A 12509-nucleotide genomic window follows, 5' to 3' on the forward strand; every position below is an offset into this window, starting at 1 on the left:
GGAAAAGTAGAAGCTCCATAACCAAGCTGGCAAGGGCCAGATCCCGTGAGGTGAGAGTACCTTCAACTGCTACTGCTTTCAATGGGAAATAAGAGTGCTTGTTACTTAACAGGATTAGGCCTTAGTTGTGCAGTGCAGTAATTCAGCCTCCTATAGCAGGGGTGGGTAACAGATAAGGCTGCCAAATGTCCATACATTTGTGGACACTCCATAAGTAACCAGGCGAAAAACACCTGCCTGTAAATTCCCCAAGCAAATTGTGCTGTCCCTAAATCACAAAGCAAAAATAGTTCCAGAAAATCAGCTTCATAAAAGCCCAGAACTTCTGAAGCTCCATGGTCAGAAAACAAGGTGGTCCCACTGTTGAACCATAGGTGGAGGATTGCAGCAGCACCCTGAAGGCAGCTCTTCTCAGGGCTTTGTGGCTCCTTCCCCAACCCCCTTAACTATGTGCTGGTGCTGCTTCTAGTTCTGCCTCTCATCTGCTTCCAACATTGCTGGGGTGGCAGGCAGGCAGACAATGGCCCTTCTTTGGGGGTCTGTGCTGGGACAGGGGGAGTGGGGCTACTGGGGTAAGGCGGGGGGGGCAGCATGGTATCGGGTGCATTCAGGAGTACCAGGGTCTGGGGATGAGTGTGGGACTCTGTAGCAGATTTATATTCTGGGGGCAGGTTTATGTTCTGGGGGCAGCCATGATACCCCCTGGTTCCCACACAATCCCTACCTGGCTCCAGCTCTAGGGTGACCTCCCCTCCTTACTCACTGACCACACCTTTGATGTTATTGTTTCATAGGGACAGAGGCTGCCTAAGGGTCCTAGAGCGAGCCTTAATCAGCCTAATAGCCAGCAGGTCCCTCCCAGACCCTGCTCTAGTCTCAACTCTGCCCCTCTTGGGCAGAGTAGCTTCTCCTGACTGCCTGTGCTGCCCCAGGCTCCCTGTAACCTTAAGGGCTGTTACATGCAATTGTTTCCTGTGTTGGGCCTTAGCCTTCCTGGTGTCCACCCCTTGCTGAGCCCTCTAGCTCCAGTCCACTGTTCTGGACCGAGCTTCTGAGTCCCAGCTTCTCATCTTACCTTCTGGGGCCTTTGTCTCTAACCCTTCTCAGGCTGCTGGGCTCTCTAGCCCCTAAACTTTGCCATGCTCCAGGTGCTGGGCCCTCTGGCTCCAAGTTCTTCCCTGCTCTGGGTGCTGAGCCTACTTTCCTTCTCAGCCCTGGAACAAACTGTAGGCAAGGCAAGGGCCCCCAAGGGGACACTTGCGTGCCTATATACAAATGCCAGGAGCTTCAGGAACAAACAGGAGGAACTTGTCCTCCTCTTGTCCCCAAAGGACAATGTGAGTTCGTGCCCGGTGCGCTTTTGCCAATAAACACACAGGGGTGGAGGATCCAACTTAATCTTTATTGTTTCAAGCCTGTGCAGAGAGAGGTGCGTGGCGATCGTTCGCAAACCAAGCACCACCCCATTTGGCTTGCTTCAGCCTTATATAGCTTTCTCCCACTTAACACACTGTACCGTTACTATTGGCTGCCTTTTCTTAGCCATTGCGCATATTACCTTAGCCACACAACATGTCCGTACTTGTCTAGGCTTGCCTACGTGGCATTTCTTTCCCAGCGGGCAAGCATTTCTTAACATACATATACCACACCCCTCCCAGCACCAGCAAGCTGCCTTAAGTATTCAGTTAGATATAATTTGCAAAAGCTAGATATACCATAAAAAAGATTACATCAAATCCCCCCTTCGAGGCTATGACCCTATGAAATGGGACCATAGTCCTCAACCATTCCTTTTAGCCTCAAAAACCGTTTTGTGTCTTCTCGATTCTTCTGGATTGGATCCATGACTGAAGGTTTCATGAACATCATTCGGTTGACAGGGGTAGGTATCAACTTTTTGAGTGAGTCACAGCACATAGGTACACATTGTACTCCACAACAAATCATTAGGAAAATACATATACCTGCTACAATTAAAAGGAACATCTGCTTTAGCCATGAAAAATTAGGAAGCCAAGAAGTAAGCCATGAAAAATCAAATCCATCATCTTGCTTAATATGTGACAGAATATCCTGCAACTTCTGTACCTTTGACTCTATTAGCTCGGAATTATCTGTCAAATTGAAATAACACATCCCATCGAACTCTTCATACCCATGGTTATGTCTCAGTAACAGGTAGTCTATGGCAGCCCTATTCTGAAGCGTAGCCCCCTGCAGTTCTTTCATCTCGGTGCTGAGGGCAGCTAAGGCCTGTGAGGTCGTGTTCAGGCTCTTCGCTAAGGCACAGGCCACTTTGCTTATCTGACCATGGTTGCCTACCGCCAGTGCTGGTAAACCTACTATAGAGACTGCTAAAGACACTGCCTCGGCCTTACTGAGGAGGTTTATGTTACTATCACAGGACTTGTCTAGCTGGCTAGAACTTCTTCGGCGGCGCCTGTCAGAGGTTTTAGACATCTTTGGTAACCAGACAGTTAACCTGCCAAGAGTACAGGGTCCCCCTGTTGCATTAGCTGGGATGTACCAATAAGCGGTTTTCCCACAAAGGAGGAACCATCCTGAGGGTAGTATGACATTACCAGTACCATAAGACACATTGGTTTTGTTCAAACAATTGAAAGTCCTTTCCTCCCGGGTTAGGTTTTCACAAACTTTGGTACAATTCACAAATTGAGCACAACTGGTGTTACTAGGTGAGGTCACGGTTATCAAATCTATTGAAAAAGTACTAACGTTTCTCTTCTGAGTAATGGGTCCCCACTCATAGGCCGTATTCCAGAGATTAAACCCTGAAAGTTAAAAGTTTTTTAGCCAAATCTGACCTTGGAGCGTTTCTAATGGAATGGGCACCCCTATGAGGCATGAGGTAAACACATCTTGAACTGACGTTCCACCAGCCAAACAGAAATGAGTTGTGTTCACCACCTCTTTTGCCAGGTAAATCCACACATTTTAGTTTTTCTCAAATTTTCGATGTAACAATCCCTCTGAACCTAGAAACCCTAGACTTAGGTAAAGAACTGCTTTCCACATGGCTGACGTTTAAACAAGAATCTAAGTCCTTCCACAGGCTCTGCTATCCAACGATGTCCGTTTGTGTTGGCTTCCGGTGCGACACTCTCAGCAACTGCTCTCTCGGAAGAAACTTCCGGTGCGGCCTTTACCCTGGTATAGTGGATCCATGGCTTTACCCCTTGGACCTTCACCGCCGTATGAGTGGTGAGGATCACGGGGTACAGTCCCTTCCACTTGGGTTGAAGAGGCTCGTCTTTCCACGTTTGGACCAAAACCTCGTCTCCAATTTGGAACTTGTGGACTGGAGTATCTAAAGGCAGTGGAAGTCGCTCTTGGACATACCTGTGGAGAGAAGACAACACAGCAGACAAAGAGTGCAAATAACCTTTTACCCAACTTTCTCCTTTAACATGCATCTGGCTCCCATGCGTCACCACCAGATTCTTAGGATATGGCTTACCATACATTAATTCAAAGGGACTAACCCCCAATTTTGCTCTAGGGGCTATACGCACTCTAAGTAAGGCAAGGGGTAAAGCTTCGGGCCATTTTAACTGAGTCTCCTGGCAGAGTTTAGCCAATTGCCTCTTTAGTGTCTGATTCATCCTTTCTACCTGTCCACTAGACTGTGGCCTCCAAGCTGTGTGAAGGTCCCATTGTATTCCCAGAGCTCGGGAAACTCCTTGGGTTATCTCTGACACAAAGCGCGGCCCTCGGTCCGAGGCCAGTCCTTCCGGAATTCCGAATCGTGGAATTATCTCCTTTAGTATCACTCAAACTACTTCCCTCGCCTGAGTGGTTCGATACGGGAAAGCCTCGGTCCATCCAGTCAAAGTATCTATAAGTACCAGGTACTTGCAGTGTCCTTTCCTAGGAACTTCAGAGAAATCTATTTGCCAGCATTCGCCTGCTAGCAGTCCTTGTCTCCCTGTTCCCAGTGGAGGTTTGGGAGAAATCTTAGGGTTGTTGGCACAACAGACAGAACATCTTCGCACTATCTGTTCTGCCATCTTCCTCATTCTGGGTCCCACTACAATTCTTCAGAGACCTTGGGTCATGGCGTCGGTACCCAAGTGAGTGCTCTGGTGATATTCTTGGAGCACTTTACCGAGAATCAATCTCGGCACCAAGACCTGCCCTTCAGGCAAAACCCACCATCCATCTCGTTGTTCCTTGCTTCCCAATTTCTCTGCAAGTTGATTTTCTTTTTCAGTGTACTTCGGGGGTCCTTCCGGTAGTACCACTTGAGGCACCAATACCAGTATTGGAGTCTTTTGGACTGGTTCTCTAGCCGCCCCTTTTGCTGCAGCATCGGCCCGCCGATTTCCTCTTATGACCTCACTGTCTCCCTTCTGGTGGGCCTTACAGTGTACCACAGCTACTTCAACGGGTTCCATCACAGCCTCGAGTAGCCTCAAAATTTCCGTCCCGTATTTCACTGGGCTTTTATTCGCCGTCAAGAGTCCTCTCTCTTTCCATATAGCTCCGTGTGCGTGTAAAACTCCAAAAGCATACTTTGAGTCTGTGTAGATTGTGGCCGTCTTTCCCTTTGCCAGGTGAAGAGCTCGGGTCAATGCAATAAGCTCAGCTCTTTGCACAGACGTATTTGGAGGCAAGGCTCCCGCTTCAACGGTGTCCCATGATGTGACCACAGTGTATCCTGATCTTCGAATCCCATTTTCCATAAAGCTGCTTCCATCCGTATATAATTCGAGGTCCGCGTTAAGCAAGGGGGTGTCTTTAAGGTCTGGCCTACTAGCATACACACTCTCAATGGTCTCAATGCAGTCGTGCCGTAATTCTTCGTCCTGTTCCACAGGCAATAATGTAGCTGGGTTGAGGGTACTGGAAATCTGCAGATTAATGTCTCCCTGGTCCAGGAGAGACACCTGATATTTTGCCATTCGGCCTGGGGACAGCCAAGTCCCCCCTTTCGCATTCACCACTGCCAATACGGAATGCGGAGTATACACTGTCATTGGTTGTCCTAAGGTGAGTTTCTTTGCTTCTTCCACCAACATAGCTGTGGCCGCCACTGCTCACAGACAAGCTGGCCAACCTAGGCTAGTAGGGTCCAATTGCTTGGAGAAATAAGCCACCGGTCTCTTCCAGCTACCTAAGTGTTGGGTCAACACTCCTGACGCGACCCCTTGGCGTTCATGAACGTAAAGTTGAAATGGTTTACTGAGGTCGGGCAGGCCCAGGGCCGGCGCCGTCATGAGGGCCCGCTTGATGGTGTCGAAGCCCTCTCGGCATTCTGCCGTCCACTGCAGTTCTCCCTCGCGGCCAGTGGTAGCCTCATAAAGAGCCTTGGCTTTTAGTCCAAAATTGGGGATCCAGATTCAGCAGAATCCTGCCATTCCCAAGAAGCCTCTTAACTGTCTCTTAGTCCGTGGAGCTGCCATTTGGCAGATAGCCTCTTTTCTCTCAGGGCCCAGTGCTCTCTGGCCTTGCGAGATATCAAATCCCAGGTACCGTACCTTCTCCTGCTCTACCTGGGCCTTCTTCCGGGATACTCGGTACCCCACTTGACCCAGGAAGTTCAGCAAGCTCACGGTCAATTGATGGCACTCTTGTTTGGTGGCAGCTGCAGTTAACAAGTCATCGACGTACTGTAACAAGGTCCCCGATGGTCCCTTGTCCCACTTCTGTAGGTTAGTACTTAAGGCTGTACTAAAGATGGTGGGGCTGTTTTTGAAACCTTGTGGTAAGACAGTCCAGCACAATTGTGTTTTTCTCCTAGTATTTGGGTCTTCCCATTCAAATGCGAAGATTTCCTGGCTGCTCTCTTCAAGTGGGATGCAGAAAAAGGCATCTTTCATATCCAGGACTGTGAACCATCTGTCTGTTGCAGACAACGTAGCCAGCAAGGTATAAGGATTCGGCACCACTGGGTGAAGGGTCACCGTCGCCTTATTTACAGCCCTCAGGTCCTGCACAAAATGATACTCATTACTGTGGGGCTTCTGAACAGGTAAAATGGGGGTATTAAAGGACGATTGGCACTCCCGGAGCAAGCCATGTTCGAGGAATCACTTTATAAGCGGTTCCAAACCTTTCCAAGCTTCCAATTTTAATCGATACTGTGGTACCCTGGGTGGATTCACCCCGGATTTCAAGTCAACTCTGACGGGGGTGGCCAGCTTTGCTCTCCCTGGCTTTTCTCCTGCCCATACCCAGGGTACTACAGCATCTTCTACTTCGGGGGGGTTTTCCCTTCCTCCCCTATCTCTCGCAGAAGACACATTTGAGCCTTCCAGGCCTCTTCTGTTGGTATTTTCATGATAATCTTTTCATCTGAAAAGGTTAGTTGAGCCTGCAGCTTGCACAGCAAGTCCCTTCCAAACAAGGGTAGGGGACACTCGGGCATATACAGGAACTGGTGATATACTTTCTTTCCTCCCAATTTACACTCCATGGGGGGTACAAAAGGACGATGGGTCCGTTGACCTGTTGCTCCCACTATGGGGATCTTGGTTTTTGACAGGGGTCCTTTAAAATTTGTCACAACTGAATGAGTGGCTCCACTGTCCACTAAAAAATCAATGAGTTCTCCCCCCCACTTGCATTCTAACCAGGGGCTCATCAGGGGAAACGGGAATCACTTTGATGTTTGCCCCCGGTCCCCGTCACTCTTGGTCAGAATCCTCTAGCATCATTACTCTCTCTTCTCCATCAGGTTTCCTCTCCCCTCCTTGGGGGCACTCATTCTTCCAATGCCCGATCTGTTTGCAGATGGCCCCACTGGTCTGGGGCCTTGTCCACGTCCTCCTGGGGCGTAACCGGCGCCTCCCCTCCCTCTACTTCCTCTATTTCCTCTCCCACGTCCTCTTCCCCTCTGGTCTACAATTGCTGCCACCAATAATGACGCCTGCGCCTTCATTCTTTTGTCTTCCCTTTTCTCTTTAACCTGATCTCTGTTCGAGTATACCCTATAGGCGATCTCAATAACTTGGCTGATACCCATTCTGGTGGCCCCCTCCACTTTCTGCAACTTTTTCCGGATATCTGGGGCCGACTGTCCTATAAACAGCGTATAAACATCTTGGCATTTTCCGGCAATTCCGGATCCAAATCTGTCCACTGCTTCGCCGCCTCACACAACCTCCCATAGAAGCTAGACGGGTCTTTCTCTGGACCCTGCCGCACCTCATACAATTTAGACAAATTTTTCTGCTTAGGAATGGCCTCCTGAAGGGCTGGCCAACACCAGTTCTTAATACACTTCCAGGTTCCGCAGTTCCCCCTGGACATTGGGGTCCCAACCCAGATTTGTCTTGGGGCAGAGTTCATCTACAACGCCATTCGGGTGGCGCTGTTGAGCCACCGCATGCGCCTTTTCTAAAACCAGCCTCTTTTCTCCTGGAGTTAGAAGGGCGGCTAATAAAGCCTGAATGTCCTGCCAATTTGGCTGGTGGGTAAGAAAAATGGTGGTAAACAGCTGCACCATTGCCTCGGGGTTCTGGCCTCTTGACTGTTTCCAGTTGATCAGGTCAGCCGTGCTGAACGGCACGTGAACAAAAACGGGCCTACCCTCGGGGCCCACTGCCTGACGCAAAGGAGCCTGAATTACTGGTTTGACCGATCTTAAGCGGTCTGCTATTGGACTGAATGTCTCACTGCCCATAGCCCCTCCTACCGCCAAATCGCTTCTGCCTGCATCTGCCGAACCCGGGGATGGCACCCCAGGGCTACTGGGGGTAGTGGTAGATGACGAGCTAGGTGAGCTGGTCGAGAACCCATGACTAGCAATTGCGGGTGCCGTGGAAGCCCCCTGTGGCAATGCATGGGGCACAGAAGGTAGCGGAGGAGCCGTGGGAGCAACCAGCAGCTGCGTATCCTCCTCCAGCTCCTCCGGACCCGCAGCCTCAATTTTCCGCAAAGCCATTACCCCACTCCCCCCAGATGTCCCACAGGACCTCTGAGTAGTCCTATCTCCATACAAAGACATATATGCATCCATATAAAGCATTTCATCCCATTTCCCCTGGCGCTGACAAAACAATTGCAATTGCAAAACAGTGTTATAATCTAAAGACCCATTCTCCGGCCAGATCGCACCATCCTCGAATTTGTACTGTGGCCACTATTTATTGCAATATCGAATCATTCTCTTTTTCGTCATTTGGTCGCCTCCAAACTTTGATCAATTCTTCAAAATGCATCCCAGGGGACTGCAGGTCGGAATCCTGGACTGGTTATTCCCCATTTATTAAACAATGGACGGCGACCGCCACTCGGCCTCAGAACCAAACTGATTAAAGGGAGTTCATGGGACTGCCACCCGATCTTACTCTCCTAGGGCGTCTACGCGGTCGGAACTTTTAAAGCCGCCTCTCTTACCCAACCTATCCATAAATCAAAAGAGACACTCACCAGTCCATTGAGACCTCCCTCGTCCCGTCGGATTAAGTTGTTCCTCCAAGCGTTGCGCTGTTGTGCCCCTCCACAGCTCCGTCAAACAACCAGGAGACGGTCAGACCTCCGACGAAAAGGGCTGGTGGCTCCTGGTCCTTGCGCCATCCACAGCCGTTGCCGGAGCCAAGGAGGTGGACCGGGCAAGGAGGTCAATGGGGTCCCTTCGTGGGTCGCCAAATTGTTGTCCCCAAGGGACAATGTGAGTTCGTGCCCGGTGCGCTTTTGCCAATAAACACACAGGGATGGAGGATCCAACTTAATCTTTATTTTTTCAAGTCTGCTGAGAGAGGGGTGCATGGCGATCATTCGCAAAGCAAGCACCACCCCATTTGGCTTGCTTCAGCCTTATATAGCTTTCTCCCACTTAACACGCTGTACCGTTACTATTGGCTGCCTTTTCTTAGCCCATGCGCATATTACCTTAGCCACAGAACATGTCCGTACTTGTCTAGGCTTGCCTACGTGGCATTTCTTTCCCAGCGGGCAAGCATTTCTTAACATACATATACCACACCCCTCCCAGCACCAGCAAGCTGCCTTAAGTATTCAGTTAGATATAATTTGCAAAAGCTAGATATACCATAAAAAAGATTACATCACTCCTGCTAAATGCAAATAACTATGATGTCATAGGGATAACAGAGACCTGGTGGGACTCCACCCATGACTGGACCACAGGTATACCCTGTACAGGAGGGATCGAGTGGACAAAAGGGGTGGGGGTGTAGCTCTCTATGTCAAGGAAAGCTACGCATCCTTGCAAGCCGACATTGGTATCCATAGTGGACTTGAGACCCTCTGGGTGAAAATCCGTGGGGAACACAGCACAGGGGATACTATGGTGGGAGTCTACTACAGACCCCCTACCCAGGGTCAAGACCCTGACCAGGAGTGTGCTAGGGAATTGGCTGAGGCCACACGCTCCCGGTATATGGTTGTCATGTGAGACTTTAACTACCCAGACATCTCGTGGGAGGAGCGCTCAGCCAAATCCGAGCAGTCGCAAAGCTTTCTCTCGTGCGTGGAGGACCTCTATCTGATGCAGGAAGTCTACGGACCACCAAGAGGTAAAGCGCTGCTCAACCTGGTACTGGCAACTGGGGATAACCTAATCAGTGATCTAATGATTGAAGGGAAGCTGGGTGACAGTGACCATGAGCTGATCAGCTTCACCATCTGCCATAAAGCTGGCAAATCAGTCAGTAATACAGAAGTCCTTGACTTCAGGAAAGCTGACTTTGACAAGCTCAGGAGGCTTGTCAGTGAGGCCCTAAAGGGTCACAACCCAAAGGGGAGGGGAGTTCAGGACCAGTGGTTGCTCCTCAAGGGAGCAATCCTGGATGCACAAGCAAAGTCTATCCCATCTCAGAGGAAAGGAAACAAAAGGGCACAGCAGCCCCCTTGGCTCTCCAGGGAACTAGTGGACCTCCTGCATCTTAAAAGGAAGACCTACAAAGGACGGAAGACTGGAACCACCACCAAGGAGGAATACTCTGCTCTGGTCCAGACCTGCAGAGAGCAAACCAGGAAAGACAAGGCTGCAACGGAACTCCAGCTAGCTACAAATATTAAGGACAATAAAAAGTCCTCTTTTAGATATGTGGGGAGCTGGAGGAAAAGCAAAGGCAACATTGGACCCCTGCTAAACCAGATGGGACAATTGACAACTGATGCCCAGGAAAAAGCAAACTTGCTAAATGGGTTCTTTGCATCAGTTTTTCACCAGTCCCATGAGACGCCCCTGCCCACTGCGGGACAGGGAGGCCCAGATGAGGAAGATTCCTTATCATCCATCAAAGCTGACCTTGTGAAGGAACACCTTCACAGGCTGGATACCTTCAAGTCAGCCGGCCCTGATGGTTTACACCCAAGGGTACTCAAAGAGCTGGCAAGCATCATAGCTCAGCCCCTGGCACGGATCTTTGAGAACTCCTGGTGCTCTGATGAAGTGCCTGATGATTGGAAGAAATCCAATGTGGTGCCTGTCTTCAAAAAAGGGAGGAAAGTAGATTCGGCAAACTACAGACCCATCAGCCTGACCTCTATCCTGGGGAAGGTCTTGGAAAAGATTATCAAAGAGGCCAGCCTATACAGGTTAGCTGATGGCAATATCCTGAGGGATACCCAGCACGGGTTTGTTGCAGGTAGGTCTTGCTTGACCAATCTCATTTCCTTTTACGACCAGGTGACCTATCACCTGGACGAGGGGGAAGAGACTGATGTCATATATCTTGACTTTAATAAAGCCTTCGATCTGGTATCCCATGATCACCTCTTGGCAAAACTGACTAACTGCGTAGTCAACCTCACCACAATCCACTGGCTGGGGAATTGGATCTGTGGCAGGACTGAGAGGGTGGTGGTTGACGGAAGTCACTCGTCATGGTGCGCTGTGTCCAGTGGGGTCCCTCAAGGCTCTGTCCTAGGACCTTTACTTTTTAACATCTTCATCAATGATGTAGACATCGGTGTCAGAAGCGGGCTGGCCAAGTTCATCGACAACACCAAACTCTGGGGTAAAGCATCCACACCTGAGGACAGGAGGGTGATCCAGGCAGATCTTGACAGGCTCATGAAATGGGTGGATGAGAACCTGATGGTGTTTAACACTGGAAATGCAAGGTTCTCCACCTTGGGAGGAAAAACCTGCAGCATGCTTATAGGCTTGGCAGTGCTACGCTGGTTAGCACTACAGGTGAAAGGGACTTGGGGGTCATGATTGACCACAAGATGAACATGAGCCTTCAATGTGATGCTGCGGCTAGTAAAGTGAGCAAAACTCTGGCTTGCATCCATAGATGCTTCTCAAGCAAATCCCGGGACATCATTTTCCATTGTACTCAGCCTTGGTGAGGCCTCAGCTGGAGTACTGCATCCAGTTTTGGGCTCCACAATTCAAAAAGGATGTGGAGAAGCTTGAGAGAGTGCAGAGGAGAGCCACGCGCATGATCAGAGGTCAGGATAACAGATCTTATGACGAGAGGCTGAGAGCCATGGGACTCTTCACCCTGGAAAAGCGCAGGCTCAGGGGCGATCCTGTGGCCACCTATAAATTTATTAGGGGTGTTCACCAGGATCTGGGGGAACATCTGTTCACCAGAGCGTCCCAAGGGATGACAAGATCTAATGGTCACAAACTCCTCCGCAACCGTTTCAGGCTGGACATAAGGAAGAACTTCTTTACTGTCCGAGCCCCCAAGGTTTGAAATAGATTGCCGCTGAAGGTGGTTCAAGCACCCACTTTGAATGCCTTCAAGACATTTTTGGATGTTTATCTTGCTGAGATCCTATGATCCCTGCTGACTTCCTGCCCCTAGGCAGGGGGCTGCACTCAATGATCCTCCGGGGTCCCTTCTAGCCCAAATGTCTATGAAATGAAATCTCTCTCGGCAACCACCTGCTTTAGGCTGCAACTCACTTTGTGTCCTGGACCTCTAGCCCCTGATGGACTCGGGACACCAGTGTGCCCTCAGGCACTAGTGAGACCTCCTCCAACCCCCAATAGTCCCAAACCACTGTTTCAAACTGTAACCAAAATATAAGTTCTCTGGCTATAAGTAAACTTCTAGCCTTCTAGCTATACACCACAACTGCTACCCAACCATGAGCCTTAGTCTGTTGCTAGCCCTCAGCCCTTCATTTGCTGTCTTCAGGCATAGCACACTCATAATCCACCTCTCAACCACAGGCATCTCACCACAGACCTCTTCCCTGTTCAGCCTCCAGGGCTGGCCCTGGCTTATATCTCTCCTTGGTTCTGTCCCTAGTTTATATCACTCCCAGGCCCCACCCCTTTCTGGTCAGGTGACTCCACAGAGTTGGCTGCAGGTACCCTCTATTAGACTAATTTTCCCTTAAAGTAACAGAGTCCCAGGCTGTCTGTTTCAGACCCCTGGAGTAGGGCAGTATGGTAGAAAGACATTGCTGCAGTCAAGAAGGGTTACCAACCCATGACATTTTTGTTTACTGATAATCTCCAAACTTTTTTTTACCATGGTTTGAACCTAGTCCTTGTCCAGGGTCTCTCAGAAGGATTACATTTATATTATGTAAAACATGTCAGTAAAAAC

General features: G+C 49.7%; 1 protein-coding gene across 1 annotated transcript; it reads right to left on the bottom strand.

Annotated features, from left to right (window-relative positions):
* Nucleotides 1–1381: 1381 nt before the first annotated feature.
* LOC132248803 (uncharacterized) lies at nt 1382–5042 on the bottom strand. The gene has a single exon (XM_059723110.1). It carries the CDS (start codon nt 5040–5042, stop codon nt 4062–4064), a length of 981 nt encoding a protein of 326 aa, XP_059579093.1. The 3' UTR covers nt 1382–4061.
* Between the last annotated feature and the right edge of the window lie 7467 nt (nt 5043–12509).

Source organism: Alligator mississippiensis, chromosome 2 (assembly GCF_030867095.1).
Source record: "Alligator mississippiensis isolate rAllMis1 chromosome 2, rAllMis1, whole genome shotgun sequence".
Lineage (NCBI taxonomy): Eukaryota > Metazoa > Chordata > Crocodylia > Alligatoridae > Alligator > Alligator mississippiensis.